At 35.8% G+C, this 23,392-nt stretch overlaps 1 protein-coding gene across 1 annotated transcript in view; it reads left to right on the top strand.

Moving 5' to 3' along the window:
• The window catches only part of LOC113112144 (disintegrin and metalloproteinase domain-containing protein 12-like), a 67,222-nt gene extending 44,022 nt beyond the window's left edge, over nucleotides 1-23,200 (top strand). The window contains exons 12-23 of the mRNA XM_026277597.1: nucleotides 4,936-5,113; nucleotides 5,898-5,987; nucleotides 6,510-6,705; nucleotides 6,788-6,896; nucleotides 8,266-8,464; nucleotides 9,468-9,545; nucleotides 12,158-12,266; nucleotides 12,356-12,491; nucleotides 13,426-13,570; nucleotides 15,615-15,821; nucleotides 18,826-18,980; nucleotides 19,915-23,200. Coding sequence (XP_026133382.1) covers nucleotides 4,936-5,113; nucleotides 5,898-5,987; nucleotides 6,510-6,705; nucleotides 6,788-6,896; nucleotides 8,266-8,464; nucleotides 9,468-9,545; nucleotides 12,158-12,266; nucleotides 12,356-12,491; nucleotides 13,426-13,570; nucleotides 15,615-15,821; nucleotides 18,826-18,980; nucleotides 19,915-19,984 — 1,672 coding nt within the window. The 3' untranslated portion in view covers nucleotides 19,985-23,200. The remainder of the gene's footprint in view (nucleotides 1-4,935; nucleotides 5,114-5,897; nucleotides 5,988-6,509; nucleotides 6,706-6,787; nucleotides 6,897-8,265; nucleotides 8,465-9,467; nucleotides 9,546-12,157; nucleotides 12,267-12,355; nucleotides 12,492-13,425; nucleotides 13,571-15,614; nucleotides 15,822-18,825; nucleotides 18,981-19,914) is intronic.
• Nucleotides 23,201-23,392: the final 192 nt, after the last annotated feature.

The following is a 23,392-nucleotide window of genomic DNA, read 5'->3' as shown; positions in this document are numbered from 1 at the left end:
CTGCTTCAGGTATAGAGACATTAAAGCGTGGCATTCCCAAAAAAATGGTTTGCTGCAGTTTTGAGTCTGTGATAGTCACTGTCTTGTGTGCTTCCCGGCAAGTAAATCACACATTTGCAAAGCCATGTAAGATATTCTCATGAGGCACATGGTTGTACACCGGCCGACTCAATCCCAGCATCCTCTAGTGTGTATCAGTTCATCCTCACCAGTGTTTTAGCTGGATGCACCCATGAAAAACCCAAAACGCGACTCTCCATGATGTGCTCATAAAGAGGTGTCAAGAAATACCAGACGAGAAAAACAGATCTGATCCAGAAAATAAGAAACATATTTACCGTGTATTTGTACAAATGAGAATCTGGAATCAGACAATTAAGACGGATATTTCTTCTATTACAGCGCATTAGTCTGCATCTCCTCTAACAGAGCTTTCATAGATCAAAGCATCAATGAATTTAACATCACAGCAGGTGCTCGTTTACGAGCTTCACATCTATGTAATTGCATTAATTAAGACGTGAGTGGTGAATATCCCTCTGAGCTTTGAAGCAGCGCCTTCTGATCTTCTGAAGGAATCTGATCCCAAGTAGCTGGACTTTATCAGCACTTATTCTGAACAAGCACCGCCCACTCAGACAGGAAGAGACTGTTTGATTGACAGCTCAAGCCACCAGTATGAAGTTTTTAATGTGTAGATCTGAATTGACTCCTTTAAATTTATGAGTGTGAATCGAATAGGCCAAGTTGAATTGTAATGACATGAACAGAAATCTCCTGAATTGTAATTTAGAGACATTTAACTTTAAGGTAATGTATACCGGGAGATGCAGTGTCCATCGCTCTGGTTCACAAATAACTAGTAGATCATATCGGTCATACAGTAAATTCATAAGAAAAATTTGTATTCCCAGGATCATATTTAAGGGGGAAAAATACTCATCAGAGCTTCTTTTTTAAATATATTTAGTTGTACATGTAAAGTTCTTAAAATACAAGTTTAGGAAAGTACAGATGTTTTTTTTTTAAGTATTTTAATAAATATAAATCATTATTTTATAAAACAAACTTCTGTGTTTCAGACTGGAAAACAACATTTCCCGTAATACATTAACTGTGTTGAATTTGTTTCTTTTTTTCTGATTAATACATGATACACATATATAAATAAATTATTATGACATAATTATCTACTTTCACTCAATTCTGCTTCCTGTTTGCTACCTCAATTCAAATTCATTTAGCATTTTAGAACTTAATTCTAATCTCGTTTCAGTACACTCATTAAAAAAAAAAGTGCATTTCAGTTTGTGTTTGGAAACAAAAACAATTTGAAATCGGAAGGGACTAAACTCAATATGAGACATAATCAAAACTTACAAAATACAATGAAAGTCAATGGGGTCAAATGTTGTCTGGACCCCACTGTTCTTAAAAAATATGGTCTTTAATGTCCATGCATGTTCAGAACAACACGAGGAAGAGTAAATGAACAGAACTCATTATTTTTAACTGAACTCTCTGTTTAAATATTACATAAACACTGATGTAGTGTTACTCTATAGGCGACTCTCTCCTTTGAGCCCACAGCCGCTGTGGCTCCTAACGCTGCTATATTTGTTCCTGTGTTTCTGTAGAGCGTTTGGAAGCTCCTCCTTCCCTCGTAGAGAACAAACCGCACTCACATTAGTGAAATCTCCATTATGCGGGCCTCCTGTTGAGCACGGTCCAGAGGAGGTGTTTGAGATCTTAGACACACTCGAATCACTGTGGCTTATCTCTGGGTTGGCATCAGGAGGCAGGAGGAAGCATCTGCTTATCTCTCACCCTCCTGAAGGCTCATGCCGCCCTACAGTTGATCCATGCGAGCATGAGGGCCGATGCAAGCCAGATTTCAGTGCTCGAGTTTGCCCCGTGGACTCAGTGCGCCTGCCAGGAACAAAGCGAACATCCCAGTATTCGCTGACTCTGACGCATACTAATGGCCACAGCAAAGCCAACTGGATTCTGAAGCAAACGCTGGTCCGTGCTGAAAAGAGAAGCTGTAGATGTGAGGATGTAGGAGGAAAACGCTGCCTAGCTGAATTTATTGAACACTTGTTACACGTTCAGTTTAAAGAGATGTTTTGCCATTGCAAACCTTTACGAATGTCATACAGGTTACGTGGATGGAAAGAAACATTATTGTGTCAGTGAGTTTTACATGCTTTTCTCTCCAGAAATGTAACAATCTACTGATATTTTGCTGTTTTTTAAACACACATATATACTTAATACACACATAAATATACATATTTAGCAGGAAAGTTATTGCACTTTAAAACTATGTAAAGAAAAAACATATGTATTTTTTTTTCTATTTTATTTTATTTGTTTTTATCTTTTATTATTTTATTAATTGCCATAGAATTGCATGAAGTTCACATACACACACATACATTTTTCCAGTATTTAATATATCATATGCTGTATTTCATAGCATTATTTGTGTATCAGCAATGTTAGCCTTCATATTAATTAGTATTGGATCAAAAAGAAAGTGGACAAAAGTATCATCACTTCTAATATTTAGCTAGTAAATGTAGACCAGAATGGATTACAGTATCTGTTACGGTTATACAGTAAATCAAATAAAGCAGTATTGAGAAGAATATGATCAAAATGCTAAATATTTTGGACAATTTACATAGATGGTATCTATGTGATGTTAATTTGTACAAACAAATTTCATATAGTCATGGCTGATGTTGGAAATCCAGACCAGAACCAGTCAACCTGGACGTATTTCTGCGGTTCCTGTCCCCATGCAGTGTGTTTGACAGCACTGACAGATGTTTCTAAGACGCACCACACACATCACAATCACATCAGAGCCAATCAAAGCCGTCTGTGCCAAACAATCTCAATAATTCAAGAGCTATTACAGAATACAAACTCATCACAATCACACAGGACTCGAGTAATCTTCTACCTCGAGAAGAAAATCAAGTTACAACAGACGTGTTATGAGTTTCCGTCTGAAGAACACGCATTAAAGTTTCCAGTCTGTTCTTCATCTTTAGCCAGTTATGCATGTTTTATGTATTTAAAGAAGTAATATTCAACAGCGGTGCAGTCTGAAGATGAACTCTGATGCTCTTCCTGTTCATGCAGAAGCACTGAGGCATGCTGGGATTGCAGTCAGTCTTATGCTCCAAAGGATGCATTTGTTAGGAAAAAAAAAATGGTAATGTTGCAAAATATTATTATGATTCATAATATGTCTTATAGTGTAATATATTTAAAAAAAGCTATTTATTTCTGTGAAGCGCAGCTGATTTTTCAGCATCTTTACTCCAGTCTTCAGTGTTACACGATCCTTCAGAAATCATTCTCATATGATGATTTGCTGCTTATCAAATATTTATTGTCATCAAAGTTGTGCTGCTTAATAATTTTTGTGGAAAATGTGACACATTTCTACTATATATATATATATATATATATATATATATATATATATATATATATATATATATATATATATATATATATATATATATATATATATATTTTTTTTTTTTTTTTTTTTTTTTTTTTTGATGATGATGATGATGATGATGATGATTAAAAAACTTTTCTGTGTCTTTTGATAAATGTAATGCACCCATGCTGAATACAAAAAAATTCTTATTGGCCCCAAACTTGGCAATAAATGAATGGCATTTATTATTGATTGTATTGAAAACAGTATTTGTGCATATACTGTACATATTTAGTGTCTGAATATTTTGCTTTAATGCCCATAGTCTGTGTAAATATCTTGTATAAATACAGTATTATTAATATTAATTTGCATCGCTCGCGGTGCATCATAGTAATTCATTTCTATTTTTCATGGGTTTGAACTTTATTCAAATTTAAAATAAATTAATCTCCATAATGATATTTGGCATAGCATGCAGCACAAATAGTTTAATATTCTTAGATTAAGTAATTTTGGATAATAAAGGGGCTGTAAAAACGTTTTTGAACATCTCTTTGCATTTAGCACTGAACCTCCAGATCTACAGCATGTGTTGTAACTCAACTAATCATACTGATTTAATTCATCAGGATGTTTAGTGCTGTAGCATTCAGTGTGTTAATGAAACCGGCCGACTGCAATGATTCACACGTGCATTGAGGTCTGCAATCACCATACCTAAATCCTCCTAAAATCCCTCCCTGATCACAGATGGTCTTCACCATCATCAGCCAGTCTGGTAATATGCACCATATGCTTCTCTCTGGGAGCTCGATCGCATCGCTGTCAGTCACAAACGAGGGCTGTAATTTCTCTGGCTGTTGGGTTGTTTGTAAACTTGGGATTTCGTCACGTAGACACTGGAGCGAAACATTTTGTTACGCTCCACAGGGTAGCAGTGATATTCAGAGTGGATTTGTGGGCCACTTTTACTGTGTTATTGTGTGTGTGTAATTGCAGTGAAATCATCTCCACCATGTGCGGAAGTGTGGGAAACAGAAAACTGAAGTACTTAAGAACTAGTTTTACAATTTCTGAAGAAAATACGATGTCTGTGCATTCAAAACTCACCTTGCTTTTTTTCTTACTTTTTTGGTGTGCATTGCGATGCAATTTCTAAGTTGCAATAGTGATATTTGTGCAATCAAACACTACATTAGAATCTTGGTTTGTTGGATAATTCAGTCCAAATTAAACGCACACACACACACACACACACAATCTAGTGAATCAGTGTGATTTCTTACAGACTCAGGACTCATAAATATCTCTTATCTGTCGCTGTTCTCTCCTCTGGGCCTTGTTTCATTGGTCCTCACTTACAGGATGATGTCATTTTCTTGGCAAGAGTTCCGCTGCCTGATTGGTCCGTTTATGAGTGCATATGTTGAATGTTTTCTTGAAAAGCAAATATTTCTGCTTTCTTTCAGGTATCCTTTCCCTACGGTCTTCAGTACGTGCAGTAAGAAGGATCTCGCGGCGAGTTTGGAGAAAGGTGTGGGCATGTGTTTGTTCAACATGCCGGAGGTGAAGGTGCTCTACGGAGGCCAGAAATGTGGAAACGGATATGTCGAGGAGGGAGAGCAGTGCGATTGCGGAGATCTGGAGGTACATCAGAGCTCATGTGTGTATGTTTTGTCTTCAAAAACATATTTCATCCAGACATCCAGACATGTTGCATGCATATGTGCCACACTTTTCACACTCTCCAGTGAGTCATGCATTATTAGCAGTCGCTCCTCCAAATCTGAAATAAACAGTGTTTTCTGTGACCACGCTGTGAGAAGAAGCACGAGAATGAGATGCATGTGTCACGCTGGACCAGGAGATTTTGCGAGGGCCGCAGAGGAAAAGCTTTTGTATGTGTCTGAGAACTTCAGGTGTTTCCTGAGGGTTTAAATCTGTTCATTGATGTCTTTGTTGAAATGTTGCTGGCGGTGCAGAGTGCATAGCAAAAAGGTACAATGTTTGTGTCTGTGCATTCGTCAACAATGCTCATGTTCAATTTATGAATTTCCACAGAGCCAGCAGTCAGGGAAAAACATCTGGGAAATTATTAAGACACGATTCTTACACATATGCAAATGTGCTTGAGTCACATCTCGATTAGAAAAAAAAAAATACTTATTTAGGAAGTCTCTTCTGCTCACCAAGGCTGCATTTATTTGATCAAAAATACAGTAAAACTGTGAAATTATTTCAATTTAAAATTGTTTTTTAGAATTTAATTTGAATTTACTCCTGTGATCAAAGCTGTATATTCAGCATCATTCCTCCAGTCTTCAGTGTCACATGATCTTCAGAAATCATTCTAATATGCTGATTTGCGGCTCAAAAAAACATCTGCTATTATCAATGTTAAAAACAGTTGTATGAATGTGTGCCTCTGTAGGAGTGTCTGAATCCCTGCTGTAATGCCAGTACATGCACACTGAAGGAGGAAGCTGTATGTGCACATGGACAGTGCTGTGAAAACTGTCAGGTAACGTTTGACGTTCATCATAATTGTTCATCTTTAATTTTTCGCTGTCTTTAATATCTTGTTAATTTCATGTACTTAAAATTGTGCGGCAAATTACATTTATTTTATGCATTTAATTATGCACTTTATACATTTAACATTTATTTAGAAAATGTAATAAATGTTGCGTTATTTTAATGTTACTTAATATAATATTTATAATATATTAAATATTACCATATTATATTCATATGAATATTTACTTAAATTAAATCACTGTTCAATATGTGTTTTATATGTCAATGCATCTTTTAAAAATAGTAATGTCAACAAAAGTACGTAGGCTATTAAACCACCTTAAATACCAAATGTATATATATTTGTAGTGCATATTTCTCTAAAACAATCAAATGTATTTATTTTTTAGAATAAAATGCACTGATAAATCAATTACAATAAAACCAGGAACATTAAGAGAAACGTAAACTGTTATTTTGTTTTGGATGAAAGGACTTAAGTAGTCTTCATGTGTTTGTTGTGTAGCTGAAGCCTGCAGGGACTCCGTGCCGTGAGTCCAGTAACTCCTGTGATCTGCCGGAGTTTTGCACAGGTGCCGATCCTCACTGTCCCGCTAATGTCTACCTGCACGACGGACACACCTGTCAGGGTGTGGATGGACACTGTTACAACGGCATCTGCCAGACACACGAGCAGCAGTGCATCACACTGTGGGGACAGGGTGAGGACAGCGCCACCCGCAGGCCTGGAGGAACCTCAATACTTCATAGGTATATGTGAAAAACATTGTGTGTGTTTAACAGGTGCAAAACCAGCTCCAGGAATCTGTTTCGAAAGAGTCAACTCGGCGGGAGATCCGTATGGAAACTGTGGAAAAGATGCAAAGGGATCGTTTGCCAAATGTGAAGCGCGGTAAGAGAAAATTCGTAATACAATTTTTTTATGCAGCATTGCATCGATGGCAAACACATTTATATAGAAAAATAAATAAATAAAATGGTTTTGTTGTCGTTTTATAAGGCGACTTTTAAAATTTGTATTGGGCTATTATAAATTCAAACAATGTATTCACAATTATGTAGCATAATATATTGGCAAAGCAATGGTTAATTTTACTAAATAGGTAGGTTCCATTGTGACAACTTGCCCCACACAAACAAATGATGCGATAATGAAATGTTCTATAGCTTTGGGTCTTTAAGGTGCGTGTAAAATAAATTAAAAACTAAATAAAGAAACATTCACTGGTGTGAAGAGTGTGACAACTAGCCCCGGTCTCTCACACAGTGGGGTGTGGAGCTGGCATCATCAGGTGCATGTTTTATATTCCAGCAGATGACTATTGAATTTGCTGCAAAATAAATGATTGTTTATTACAGATTTAAAAATAAAAATAAAAATAGCTTTTAGTCAGTGCATTTAGAAAATCTAAATTGACTTCTGAGGTGTGTTTATTCAGGTCTTTGAGTGTTTTTCTTCAAAAATTTTAGATTTAAATTACATTTTAAATGAATTTCTCTCATCAGTTTCTTCCCATCCTGTTCTTTATTGACTGACTGTCTCTCTCTCTCTCTCACACACACACACACACACACACACAGGGATGAATGTGCTGAGAAATCAAACAGCCAGACAATTAACAACACAGGTCTTTCAAAGAAAGAGAACGCAAGCTTATTGAAAATGTCAGAGTAATTTGCATATGCAGGTAACACCTGTCATATATTTAGTTTTAATTGAGCTCAGATTGGCTGTTTTATTTAGTGCTCCACGGATCATATCCTCAATGTAGTAATTACTTTAATGACAGTGGACAGACGGAGAGAGAAAGGGTTTCGGCCGCTAATGACTCTTTATTTTGGCCAAAGGGACTCTTGCCACGTTCTGTCTGTCTCTTTCTTTCTTTTTTTGGACGCGACTGCGTGAGAAACTGCCCTGTGGACGCAGTAATTGGTCTTTGTTGGAGAAGATGCCTCATTATTTCTCTGTGTTTTGGCCGCATTGGAATCAAAGATGTATTTCCCATTACCACGATCCACACTTCAGCGCTGTGAAAACACTGCAGATGTGTCAGTCTGGGAAACACTCGGATTCATAACATGGGAACTGTTAGCGGCTGGAAACTTTGATCTGAATTTTTTATAAGTTCACAATCCCAAATTGGGTTACAGGTCTGTTTGGACAGCAGGGAAAAAACAAGGCTAAGTGCAAAATGCCATTTTTTTTTATTAATTAAAATTAAACAATGCCTTTTAAAGCGTTTGCTCCTGTTGTTTTCCAGAGATGCTAAATGTGGGAAGATCCAGTGTCAGGGCGGAGCCAATCGGCCGGTGATTGGCACCAATGCCGTCTCAATAGAAACCAATATCCCGCTCCAGGAAGGAGGACGAATCCTCTGCCGAGGGACTCATGTGTACCTGGGAGACGACATGCCGGATCCGGGCCTCGTGCTTACTGGCACCAAGTGTGGAGAAAACATGGTAAAGAGAGTAATTAAACAAGCGTATTAAATGTAACTCGTATAGATCCACAACATCAGGGCTGCAGAATGGGTTAAATTGTGTTGCTACGTGGTTTCTAGAGTATTCTGGATGAAGCTGGAGCTTAATTGTGGATTACATTTAACTGATGCTTTGTGTTAACGTTATAGTCACAAAGTAAGACTATAGTCTTACTTTGGGATGTTCTCAAAGCTAAAAATGATAATAAATCATGATGCATTGTTGTTTTAATGGATAGCTAGTCTTTTCTAATAATTATTATAAGTATTTATTTGAATATTATTTATTTGCTCGCTAGAATTGAATTCCAATAGCATTTTACTTGTGGATTTTGTTTCATAAATAAAAAAAAAATAGCTTTTTTTGTTTTAGCTCAAATATTTTTTAGCATATTATTTACTAACTACATGTGTTCTAGTTAAATGTGCTGAAATTGGGCCAGACATCATATTTATATCTACATTAGGCTCATTATAGGTTTACTAAACACATATTTATATGTAAAAAAAAAAAAAAAAAAAAAAATTATAATAATCCTGATATGCCTAGAATAGTGTATTATGAAACATGTCAAAAATCACAAATGTCGTGGTATACACAGTTCGCATTTTACCTCAATCCATAGTTTATTTTCTTACCCTGATATGACATCATTACAATTCATTCATAATTTGGTGTCATGCAAAAGTAAAATGCAATATCTGCATGTTTGGTCAAAATTGAGTTGTGAATGAAATCAGGCTTGTTAACTAAGGAAAGAATTGCCTCATTTGTCACATCCTGACATAATTGGAAATAACCCTGACATCATAGAATTAATAAAATGAAGTTAAGTGAAGCAGTAAATGTGTGAAACTGGTGTGTGATGCATGTGACACTTTTCCACCATTTGGATGGAGTTGAGCTGTCAATCATCACTGAATGACAGAACTAAATAAACCCTGTGTGTGTGTGTGTGTGTGTGTGTGTGTGTGTTCTGTAGATGTGTATAAACAGACAGTGTCAGAACATCAGTGTGCTCGGGGTTCACGACTGTTCGGCCAAGTGCAGCGGACACGGGGTGAGTTTATATCTTATATCTGCCCAGAAATCCATCTGAACCTATAATGGGACAGTTTCATCTCCATGGACCTACATACAGTCTAGAAATCTTCTTGATAAGACGAGGAATCTGAATCTAATGTGACACTCACGTCAGGATTACCATAATTACACGATGAAAGCTCGTCTTCATGTCCTCCGTCTCATAAATGATTCATTACTATGGCCACACTCATAACGCCAAACTGGGCTTAGTGTGATTTCTTTTAATTATGATGGCAAAGTGCATGACTACATGATGAATTCAGGTCAAATTCGTATGTAGAGCGCACATTGTCTTAAAGCAGCTTTACAGAAAATCATGTATTTTTCCTTCTTCAGTATGTGGGATACTGAAAACTTTCCTTCCTACATTTCTGTATCATCTTTTCATGTAAAATGAAAGCATTTTATTTCCATTCATCAATTAAATTGAGGTCATAACTTAATACAAACACAAAGTGTAAAGAATTTATTTTAATTATAAAAATAAAATAAAATAATAAAACTAAGAAAATTAATATAACTCCTTATTTTTTATTATTTCAAATTTTTCTTGAGATTGAATGATGACCTGTACGTGTTTTTTTTAGATTCACCTAAGTAAACCCTTAATTTAATTGCTAAATGGAAATGTTATGATAATTTGGCATGCACACTTTGGCCCCCAATTCTCATTAGCACTAATTAATCATGATTTAAATCAGCGTTGTGTCATGTTTTCCTGTACAGCACATCTAAATCTCTTTAAAACAAGATTGATTTAGCAAAACTGCATAAAGCGGGACTTGTTTTTAGACGTTTGGATATTTTGGTGGTTTTCACATTGAATCAAACTCAGAGCTTTAATGAACATTTGAGCTTCCAGCTCGTAATTACATGTCTGAACATAATGTGAATGATTTTCACAAGTTAGAAGATTATAGTAATTCCTTTTTACTGTTGTTGTTGTTGTTATACATTTTGAATGAATGGCAGGATACATTATGATTTCAAATGAACATAATTATCGCAATTTTACTTTGACTTGCATGCAACTAAAAGCCACTGAGGACCTTGATTTAAAGTCATTCTCTGTCATTTAAGATTTGCTTAGATTTAATAGAAGTAAGTAAAAATGCAAATGTAATTCAGGCTGATCTGATGTACAAGTTTGATTAATTAATGCTGGCAGGTGTCAAAGTTAATGATGGGTCCTGGTTGGAAAGCTTCTTTTTCACATGGTGATAGTTTTACATGTTTACATTGTCTGCAAGAATCCTCGCTTTTTAAAATCTTCATTTAATTAAGCAAAGCGTGTATAGATTACAGTAAAAATGAGTCCAGATGAGGTCTGTGTAAATACAGAGGGGTGAAACCTGACAGAGCGAATGTGTTTTAGCTCCAGCATTATGACGGACATCACGATGAACGCAGTCTTCGTGAAAAACAGGTGCGATTGGTTACAGGTTTGTGCAGATAGTGAGAAACAGATAGTGGAAGTCCATGAATGAGCTCATGAATCTCCAGATTAGATCAAGATGTCCCTCTGAATCCAACATCTGCGGCTCATCAGCGCCAAGAGAGAGAAGAACCAGAAACTAATGCTGCCAAATGGAGGAAAGAGGAAGTGTTTTGGTAGATGATGAGGAGGTGCACTTACAGACTTACAGCACGCAGGACATGATGACTGCTCAACACACACACAGACCAGAAACACATGATACTGGCAAAGTTGGATACTCAATATTCTGGGTTGTGTTAGCGTTTATAAAATGAATGTATTTTATTTCCATCGAGCAATTACATTGAGGGTTTACTAAGGAGGTGAATCACAAGATAGCATGTCTAGGTCAAAACAACATCTATAATATTTGTATATTTTACAATATTAATAGCAATAAAATAATTACAAAAATAAGAATAATAATGCATGTAAAATACAGAATTATAATGTTATATATACATGCATGTGTAAAAAATAAAAAAAAATATATAATATAAATATAATATACTGTATGTATAATATAAATATATATATATACAGTACAGACCAAAAGTTTGGAAACATTACTATTTTTAATGTTTTTGAAAGAAGTTTCTTCTGCTCATCAAGCCTGCATTTATTTGATCAAAAATACAGAAAAAAATGTAATATTGTGAAATATTATTACAACTTAAAATAATAGTTTTCTATTTGAATATCCTTTAAAAAAATAATTTATTCCTGTGATGCAAAGCTGAATTTTCAGCATCATTCCTCCAGCCTTCAGTGTCACATGTAACATCAGTCGATCACATGATCATTTAGAAATCATTCTAATATTCTGATTTATTATGAGTGTTGGAAACAGTTCTGCTGTCTCATATATTTGATCAATAAAAGGTTCAAAAGAACTGCATTTATTCAAAAAAAATTTTTTTTTTTTTTTGGCTTTGGCAAAGATACATTTATTCCTTAATTTACAATGGTATGTGCTTTTATCGCTGTTAAAACTTAATTTAAACTCTAAAAGATTTTTCCCGTAATGAAAAGTTCTGAGTATGAATGCAGTGATCATGTGACGGGTCTGACATCACTGCTGTGTTCTTGTGTGTGTGTGTCGCATGCAGGTTTGTAATAATAATATGAACTGTCACTGTGAGTCGCTCTGGGCTCCTCCGTTCTGTGATAAAGCTGGGTTTGGAGGCAGTATGGACAGCGGCCCGATGAGACAGACAGGTATTAAACATGTCTCCGTGACCATTATACTGCTCTTCATCAGCATCTACTCACTGTGTTTGTGTGTGTGTGTGTTTCTGTACATGCAGACAGCAGCAGTGTGATGGTGGGCATCCTGGTGGCGTTTCTGTGTCTGCTGTGTGTTGGAATAATCGCGTGCATTAAGAGAAAAACTCTGCTCAGTCTGTTCTTCAGCAATAAGAAGAACACCATTGAAAAACTGAGGTACTAAACTTGCACAGCTGAAATAGACAGTCAGTTTGAAGGTGCATGAGTCCATGCTGTACAGTTTTTGAATTTGTTTTTTCATGACCATTTTTGCTGCATATCTGACCCGCAGAACTAAACAGACAGTATCAAGTGTTGTGATTGGCTGACGTCTGTGTGTTACTACACTTGTTGTGTTAATCAGAGCAAGAAGAGTCCCTTAACTCTGAATATGCTTACTGAGGAGGTGAATCTGAAGAGGAAAATTATTTTCATACCAAATATCTAACGAAAAAAAATTATGAAATTGTTTTAGATGAAAGAAAATGAAACTTATTTTTGGACCATTAATATTTTGTGCTATTGTGACAATGATTATCCATGATTATAATTAGGCATGTTTAATGCTCATTGCACTGCAAATTAATAATGTTTTTAATCAGAAGGTTTGTCTTGATTTCAAGCAAAGAACATCTAAATGTTCTTAAAGTGAGATCAATTTACTTGCATAAAAATGAAAATAATTACTTTATCCCAGCTAACAAAAGTATTAACATTTTGCTAACATTCCCATTATGTTATGTAAACATAATTTCATTTTTTAAAAGCCCTTTTTCTTTGTTATGTGACTCTTAAGGTAACATTGCATTTTTATATTTTAGCAAAAATTATGGGAATGTTACTTTTCAATGTTCTTTGAACATTTTGTAACAAGAAGTATTTAAAAAAAAAATGTAGACGAATGTACAGATTTCGGAACTGTATTAAGCATTATTAAAGATCAGATAAAGTTACTGCAAGATGCTATTGTACTATTTTTGTACCTGTGAGAGAACCTTGCTAGAATGTGAAGGTCCGAGGAGGTTCCTTTTTAGATGGGATGTTGTTAAAAATGCACATCATAATTGCGATGTCCTAAACTGGGTATTTGTGTATTTGTGCTTTGCTGCAGATCTGTGGGACCCAACAGACTGAACAGTCCAGTGCACACACTCTCATCTGCTCACACACACACTGGGATTCAAACACACTCCACGTACAGAACGTCTCCTCAGCGTCAGGCTTCTGCTTTACCACAAACAGCCAGCATATATAAGGTGTGTGTCATCCCTCGATCACATATTGCATGCGTATGCACACACACACATGCATTGAGAGAGACACAAGCATATGCATATTTCATACTTGCATGCATATGTGTGTCACTATTTTATTTCTGTTCTGAGAGACAATTGCCGTCCATCTCTCACTCACTCAAAAGATGTGTTTTTTTGTTTAATAAAAAGCACAGGAAAGACAAAGTGTGCATTCTGCATTTAAAACCTGCTCTTTAGCTGTCACACCACACGAGCGCTCTCAAATGGTTGGAAAATCAGTAGAGACGCCTGTCAGCCAGATGGATTGTGGATGCATTTGTGATCTCAGGGCTGTTGTTGAGTAAAACAGTTAAGATCTGTGATTAGAGGATGTGCAAAGAACCACGACTGACCCCTGTGGTGCACCGGATAGCCTGCGCTGTGAGAGAGAGAGAGTTTTAACGTCTCTTATGTTCACCAAGGCTGCATTTATGTGATCAGAAAAACAATTTGAAATATTGCTACAATTGAAAATATCTGTTTTCTTTGTGAATAGGTAATTATTCCTGTGATGCAAAACTGAATTTTGATCAATACAGTCTTCAGTAATACATGATCATTCTAATCTGATTTGCTGTTCAAGAAAATAGTGCTGTTGTAATGCTTCATATTTTTATTGAAACTGATATTTTTAGTTTTAGGATACTTTGAAGAATAGAAAGTGAAAAAATGAAAAACAAATTATTTTGTAACATTATAAATGTCTTTAGTCTCACTTTTGATCTATGTAATGAATCCTTGCTGCATGAAAGTATAATTTCTTATATATATATATTTGAATAATTTTTACATTATTTTCTCACTCCAAACCTGTATTGGCTTTTTTTCTTATGTGGGACACAAAATAAAATATTATGAAGAAATGTTAATGCTGCTCTTTAACATTATTAATATAGTGACAAAAAATTACAAAAGAAACACCTTGATAAGTACTATATTCTGAAGATTTTAGAAAGCGGATGAAATTTAAGTAGTTTTTCAATGATAATATCTTACACGTAGCATTTAAATCTTTTTTCCACTTCATTTCATCAAAGAAAATACAGGTTTGAAGCAACTTAAAGGTGAGTAAATGAACTGTTATTTTAAGAGCGGCTGCAGTATCTGGTCCTCGTAATGTGTGACGGTAATAAAGATAGATAGAGGATGTAGGTCTGTTTGATGTTAGGCAAGGTGAGGTTATACAGACACACACATACAGTTTTTGTTCTTGTTACATCTGGCTGCAGGTCAAGAGCTCAAAACAGCTCTGATGTGCGAGTGTGTGCTCATATGCAACTCATTTGTATCATTTAAAAACGATAGCTCAGCCAAAAATGAGTCACCATTTACTCAGCTGCATGTTGATCCAAATCTGTATGACCTTCTCTTTTTCTGTGGAGCACAGAAGGAAACGTTATTCAGAATGTTCTAGCTGCTCTTTCTCATACTGAAGGGTGCTCTCTCATGCTCCAAAAATGACATTAAACTCAATAAATACACTATTAAAATGATTCGTGCACTTTGTTCCAGATCTTCTAAAGCCACTGTAGTATCTCAGTTGCAAGAGTGATGTTATTTCAAAATAAAAATAAAATATTTAAATTAAAATAAAATAAAAATGTTCGATGGAAAAACCTAATCTCAAAAATAAAAAAATAATAGAAATGTTGCAATTGCCAATAAGTGAGATTAAATAAATTGAAGAACTAAAATAAAAATAAATTAAAGCTAAATAGAAATATTATAAAATAAACAAAAAAATAACAAATGCACATACCTAAATTATGGATTTTTGTCAAATAAAAATGATTTTTTTTTTTTTTTTAATCTAAAACTAAATGCTAAAAATGACTCAAATAAGTGTGACTATCTGATGAAGCAGCTTGAACATTCTGCCCAACGTCTCATTTTGTGTTTCAATTTGTGTGAATTCTGCTTTACTACATTGTGCATGCTGTATGTTGAAATATTCACTGAGATATTCATTGCCAGTCAAACCAGATGTTTACCCGTGTCTCTGTAGCCCCAGTCTCCTCTCCAGACGGTGGACTCTGTGGTCCCGTCTCATGGTCTCCGCCGTCTGCCCCCGTGCCCTCCGCTCCACCTCTCTCACCCGCTGCCGCTGGCACACACACACTCGTCTCCACCCAGAGCCCCTCCACCGGCACACACACACACATCCGCTCCACCAGCGGGAACGGCTGGCCAAAACGTCTGCAAGATCGCAAGGGTGAGTGCAAATCACCAACACTGCAGGAGTTGCATATATTAAACAAGACTGGGTGTTTTGAGTGGCAGCTTGGGCATTCGTAAGGTGTTCTGGGTGGTTGTTAGGGTGTTATGTAGTTACTAGTGGTTTTTGGTGATTGCTATGCATTGTTGTTCTTCTAGGAGGGTATTTTTAGGTGTTTGTCTCTAGATTTCAGTGTGTGTCTTTGAGATTTTCTGACCTGTTTTATCATTCAGCAGGTGAAAATTTCAGGTGTCTGATACTGAGAAAAACAACAGCACATTGATTTTGTTACTTAGCATTGGGGGTTTGTTCAAATCTATAACTATGAGCAATCGTACCACTCATAATAACATTGTGTACACTTCTATACATGTCAGCAGGTTCATTGTACTTTACTGATTTCATTTATTTTTATCGCTCTCTCATTCCCCAGCAGTGTTGCAATGGCGAGATAGAGCTGATTTTTAATGCACACTGTAGTATTTTATAATAGTTTTACGGTTTAATGTTGGCGCTCCAGTGGTGTGGACAGGCCTCTTTCATTAGAGCTCAGAGTCGTGTTAAATCTCAAGTGTGTTCAGAGGTTCATGCAATCCAAAGAAAATGCAGGGTGAAGCCTCTGGTCAGCCAATAAAAGACTGAGCGAGTCCATCAGAATGGAAAGGAAACTCAAGGTTTTGACATTGCTTAAAATAGTCTGCCTCAGACAGATTGACTCAAACTTGATTTCAAAATGCATTGCTGTGTGCTATAGGTCATTGATCGGCTTGTGTTCAATGAAATATTTTGACTTCTAAACTCACTTTTTATCTCTTCTGACACAATATCTTGGAATTATGTTTATTTTGGGTGTTCCCTCAGTGTGTATTGATGCATGCAATTAATCAGCATGTTATTTCATTATTTAGATTAAGAAATGTACAGTCCTAATAGACCAATTTTGGGTAGAAGTCAGAAAAACACTTGTAACAAGTGGAGGGAAACGGGTAAAATCAATGGAATAAGATAAAAAAAAAATTATTGTGCATTAGGATGTCAAAATGAGAATGCAAATAATTTTAATAGAATCCTGTCGTCAAAGATGCTGTTTGAAGCTAAACACAGATGTTTAAACAGACAGACTAGCTGAAAACTGCTACTTTAAAAACAATAGGTCATAATATTCACATAATGTAGTTCACATTTTATTTGCCCTACAGTTACAGCATGAAATACTATTTAAATCTATTACTATTAATATTTTACATAACATTAGCTTATTTTATCTCACAATTCAGATTTTTTCTTGCAAATGCAAGTTTTTATCTTCTAGTTGGGACTTTATAAATGTATTTAATTTAACAATTGCAAGTTTGTCAATTCTGAGCAAGTGTGGAGTATAAACTCATGATTCTGTTCCGAGGGGAGAAGAGAGAATGACGAGTGAATTGTGAGAACAATTTTGAATTGATAACCTCAAAATTATCTTTGTTTTACCCTTTTATTCCATGGCTTCCATATACTGATACTTTAAGACTGTCCTTTACTGCCAGATAGGCTCCACCCACAAAAAAACTCGCAAACACAGAAACTGTACAAACGTCTAGAAGTAACGTTCACATTTAAATTCATTTAAGCATCTCTTAACATCTGCAGTCAAGATAATGATGTTGTTTATTAACCTCAGGAGGACACTTCAACACCAGCTGAATAATAATCTTAATTGCTCTCCCATTTGTTAAAATCTAAAAGAGGCTGACAACAAAAAACTGAAAATGTGCATTAAATAACAATGGCTAGAATGGAGAGGTCATCTGTCTCAGACGAGGTTCATTAAATGCAGTGTCTGTGGACGGTCCACACATCTGCCTGTTCTTTGGTAAATCATAGCAATTTGTTGTTTTGTCCCACAAAAAAATCTACCTTTTAAAGAAGAGTCTTTGTATGTTTTATAAGATGACGTGGATGGACGGCTTGCAGGACGAGGAAGAGAATGCATAGGTGAAAATGAGCCGAACCCTTTCAAGAGAAAACAAAAGGCACAACACAAAACTTGCTAAAACATGACCTAATAAGACTTTAAAATGTAGTGTTCTTTGGTGGGTTTTGGTTTCAGCAAGATGGGCTTTCTTGAACATTTATATCGGTTTTGGGGTTCTTTAAAACATTTTATTTTGCATTGATGCATTTAGCAGGTGCCTTTAACCAAAAAGTGGTCACGAGGGGTTTAAGGAGGTTGATAGGGTGCTGCTAGAGTGTTCTGCGTAATTGCTGGGGCACTTGCTGAATAAAAGTAAAAATGTATTTAAAAAACAATTGTACATACACCAAACTTTTGAACAACAATGTACTATTAAATGAGATGATGAACAGAAGACCTGGGGTCTCAGATGTCCACCGTGACCGCAGGCTGTTTCATTAGCTAGAAGTGTGTGTGTATGTGTGTGTGTGTGTGTGTGTGTGTGTCTGAGATCTGGCAGGTCATTCATCGCTGATTCAGCTCTTCAAAACTTTCTGCTGGGGAAGCATTAGCGAGGAAACACATGAGAGTTCCTCCATTCAAGCTTTCTCAAGACCTTTTTATCAGCCACAAAAAAACAAAGAGCGTCTGTCATCAGCAATCATGCAACGCTTGAGATATGAGCAGTTCAGAGCAATTCAGCTTCATATTGAAATGTAAAGGAGAGATGTGAAATCATGTTTGGATTTCTGTGGAGATGAGAGAGAATGAGGAGCAGATGGAGAGCAGGTAGCAGGTTATCATTACCTCATAGTCAGTGTGTAGATTGGGAACATATGAACGTGTCACATGACCCCCGGAGAGAGTCCCAATGGCAGCAGTGAAGCCACGCAATGTTAAATAAGCTTGTACTGCCCTCTGGTGGACAAAAGAAAGGAACTAGTATTTCTCAGTAGTTGGTCAGTGACTAAAAAGTTAAAGGTCAGTCAGGATTATGGTTTAACCCTATAGTTGTAAAGCCAGTAAGTGTGTAATCATTTCAGTTCCTCAAATTTCTAACAGGCATTCGAGAAGCCCAGTGCACCCCAGAAGCCTCTTCCTGCAGACCCTCTGTGTCGAAACATCCGGGTGATTCGTAACCCTTCGGCCGTGCGACTTCCTGCGCCCATCCCGACCCCAGCCGCCCCGCGACCCACTCCTCACCCACCGCCCTGCAGGTACAGAAACACCCAAGGAACACCTGCCCAAAGTGCCAAATCATTTAAAGCAATAGTTCACCCAAAAACTGAAATTTGCTGAAGACTTAATCACCCTCAAGCCATCTAGGATGTAGATGAGTTTGTTTCTTCATCAGATTTGGAGAAATGTAGCATTGCATCAGTGTCACATCAATGGATGCTCTGCAGTGAATGGGTGCCGTCAGAATGAGAGTCCAAACAGCTGATAAAAACATCACAATAATACACAAGTAATCCAGTTAACATCTGGAGAAGACAAAACTTTGTGATTATAAAAAAACTAAATCATTATCAAGATGTTTCAACTTTAAACTTTTAAATTGATAGCCTGAATGCACTGTTAGTCGCTTTGGATAAAAGCGTCTGCTAAATGCATAAATTTAATTTAATTTTAAATTTAAACCATCGTTTCTGGAAAAAGACCATCTATAATCCGTAGTAATGCTTCCTCCAGTGCACAGATCAAGCACCGTTTACAACCGTTAGACCAAAACCGCTCTAAATAAATATGTAAGTGGATTTTTAGATGAGAGACAGTCTGAGATGGACTTTTTCACTGGAGGAAGTGTTATTTTTGAAGATTGTTTTTTTTTTTTTTTTGTTACAAATAAAGTTTTTGGCTTTTCAAGACATTAATTGTTGGACTGGAGTGTTTTTATCAGTTGTTTGGATTCTCATTCTGACGGCACCCATTCACTTCAGAGCATCTGTTGACGAGACACTGATGCAATGCTACATTTCTCCAAATCTGATGAAGAAACAAACTCTTCTACATCCTAGATGGCTTGAGGGTGATTCAATTTCTTAAATGTCCTGAGGTTGACCAAATTTTCAGCAAATTTTCATTTTTGGGAGAACTATTCCTTTAAGAGAGTGTATGCTTTTTTGATTACCTTTATTACCGGACTTGCAGGCCTCCTCCTAAACAGCCGCCCACCCTGCCGAAGCCTCACTTCACCGCCGGAGTGAAGTTCAGCAGCTGAAAGCCGGACAGAAGGGATCTCGTCCCTGGAGACGCTCGCTTTTTGCACTATGAACCTCTGCGGGACACGTGATGATGCGAGGGGTGACCTTTGACCCCAGCGGTGCTCTCCCTCTAAACGGTGCTATGAGTCCAAGCTCAGGTACATGTCACGTGTTATTTATGTCGGTTACGAGCGTATTTATTTGAGCACAGTGCACTGTGGTTGACACTTTCTCAGACGTTTACCTGACTGTCCTTTTGTCGTTGTTGCTATTGTTGTTGTTTTGACTTTTTCTCGACTGTGTACCAGCAGATGAAGACGAGACGTGTTATCTGTGAACATGAACCACGTCACGTGGATGTAAATGGAAACGTGAATTGGGAGTTGATGGTTCTGTGTCTGTGATGTTTTTTGGTATATAAAAAGGGCTTTTTTAAACAATTTCATTCAATTTAATGGCCATTTTTATTATATATTTCAGACATACCTGTACATTATTAAACCTGAATTACAGATGCAGAACTTAAGGGATGTTGAAGAAATCTATATAAAAATAATCTCACGATAACATGTCCAGGTCACATTTTATCCCAGATTAAAAGGAACAAAATATTAAATACAATTTTGCATAAAGTAAAATAATTTTTTAAGGTATCTTGTTTTTCATTCTAAGTCAATTAACCTTGTTTTCCCCTGATTTTTTTATTATTTGAATAAATCTGAATATTTTGCTTTTTTATTTTAAATATTAGGCTTTCCATGATGATGCTAATTACTAAAGCATTTTTTTGAATGGTAACAAAAATATTTTAAAAAGTAATGAAAATGAAATAAAAATCCAATTTTATTTATATAGCACAAATAAAAGCAAATACTATTAAAAATATTACAATTTAAATTATATATTTGTATTTTATTACTTATTTTTATGCTGCATTTATGGTAATTCGAGTGGAAAACGTGCTTAATTTTTGTCATAGAAATCTTAATGTTAAAATTAAGCATTCGTTACTTTTTCAGTCTCTGAATTTATTTTTGCAAACAAACAAGTTCATTAAGTAATTCTTTAAAAATCATCTGGTCAGGATTATTTTCATTACTGTATTGCAGTAATGAGGAATTAGAAACTGTGTTTAATCGGTCTTCAAAACAGACTGTCGTACTACTTTTTGATTTTGGGGTGAAATATGACCTGGACTTGCACAGGTTTACAATACTGTGCAGCTGAATAATGTTCTGAATTCATTGCATTCAACTAAACAAGTCTTGTTTCTCTCTCCGTTATTTTTTTGTTGTTGTTGTTGTTGTTGTTTTTTGAGTCTGAAAACATTTGCAACAAACAATATGCTCCGAATCCAGCTTTTGTTGATTTCAAAGCTCGTAAGGATGATCGACAGACACAGATGTTGTGTTCCTGTGACCTGTCGGATGTTCAGATAGACAGATAGACTTCTTCAGTCCTTGAGAAGACCTGGACAGATCTGAGAGCCAGAAAACCAAAACCAGGCCCTGATTTCATGCTCATGCAGCCATATTCTCATAGAAGTCCTTTGAAATAGTTACCGTTGGGAAATGATTAAACAGATTACATGGATTTTCTTTCTTATTGACCCAAATAATGTTGCCACATGGCGCATTAAAAGTGGATTGTGGTTAATGAAAACAGACACATGAATCCTTCTCTAAATAGTCCCATAATCCCTCTGGTCTCCCTCAAACACGCTGTGGTCAGTGGTTTTGAATCACTGGCAAAGGTTCGTGGGCGATTTGTCAGAGTAAATGAACACAGTGCACTAAAATTATCTGATGTGCACAAAACAGTTTTTGCAGTGATTATGGTCATGATTTACTGTCAAAGGGGTTAAAATGAACACAAATTGTGGTAAAACTTAAAGCCTTTATATATAATGCATTATAAAATTATTTTTAATGCATTAATTATGCAACTTATAATGCACTGTATGATCTCATGAATAATTGCAACCACAATTTACAATATTTATACAATTATAATACTTATCTATTCATTGTTACACCTTTAGAAAGTATCATGCATTAAAACAAACACATGACAAACAAACCTTCAAATATTATAATAAATTTAACCTTTGGTTACAGTTATTTATGGATAACGGGGAACATTCTGTATATCTGTATTATAGTGCATTATACTTAAAGGCTTTAAGTGTTACTCAAAGTAGCTTTGGTGAGTAAATATGTTCTGCAACTTGCCACTTTGAGGAACTACATATAATTAATTGTCATAATATGACTAAATTGAATTGCAAGAATGATAGTCTGATGCACAAAAGATTGTAAACAGACATGAAAGCATCTTTTACCAATCAAAATTATACATGCTACCATTCAAAAGTTTGAAGATTTTTTATTTTTTATTTTTGTGCACCAAGGCTGCATTTATTTGATCAATATTCTAAAATACTATTACAAATGAAAAATAAAATTTTTGTTTAGTCTGAAGTGTCTCATGATCCTTCAGAAATCATTTTTTCAAATTAACAGAATTTTTTTGGAATAGAAATCTTTGGTAACATAATGTCACTTTGAGTCAATTTAATGCATCCTTGCTGAATAAAAGTATTAATTTCTCTCTCTCAAAAAAAGTTTTGAATGGTAATGTATTTTAATAATAAATAATGCAAAATATACACACTTTGCATATTTGACTCTCCATTTGCAGGTTGATGTTTGGCACTAATGTACCTTGTTTTTATTCAAGTCTTCTCACTTTATAATTTCTTGCCACTGAGCCATTTATGATCTCAAACGTGGGTCTCTTAGGCCTTTATTCTGAAACCTTATGAGTGCCATTATATCTCAGTGTTTACATTGTAAATTCATCTTCATTTACTATATTAGCAAACATCGCGAGTGTCTCGTTGCCTTTTTACAGTGTTAAACCACACAGTGCATTACAGTACGCACAGAGACTGTTCAGATCCAGACGCTGACTTGATGATACGATGATCACGTGTCTCTAGGTTAACTGCCTTGCTTCTTTTAATCACAGTTATTATTCACTTTGATTCACGTTGTATCTGCACTCAGTAAATCTGCTCATGTAATGCTCTTTACGTTTTTTCTTCAGTATCACGGGTGTAAACTGCTTTTTTATGATAATTCTTTGATTAATCAAGAAAATGTGAAATAAGATACTGTACGTTGATGTCTGCAGCACACAAATAACGGTCGGCATAAAGGAATATGAAACCGAGGTGTGGTTTGTCTCATTTCTCTCACTTCTCATCCACAAACAGACTGATGTTTTCTGAAAGAAAGAAGAAATTGAATCAAAGAGCTGATTCATGAGTTGTATCCAGATGAAAGGCATCTACATTTGCACAGCACTAGTTCCAGCCTAAAACAGAGACAAAGTCCAGTCAGATTGGTGAAGCCAAAAAAAAG

This window comes from Carassius auratus, chromosome 12 (genome assembly GCF_003368295.1).
Source record: "Carassius auratus strain Wakin chromosome 12, ASM336829v1, whole genome shotgun sequence".
Lineage (NCBI taxonomy): Eukaryota > Metazoa > Chordata > Actinopteri > Cypriniformes > Cyprinidae > Carassius > Carassius auratus.
This window is presented reverse-complemented; position numbering and strand designations above follow the sequence as displayed.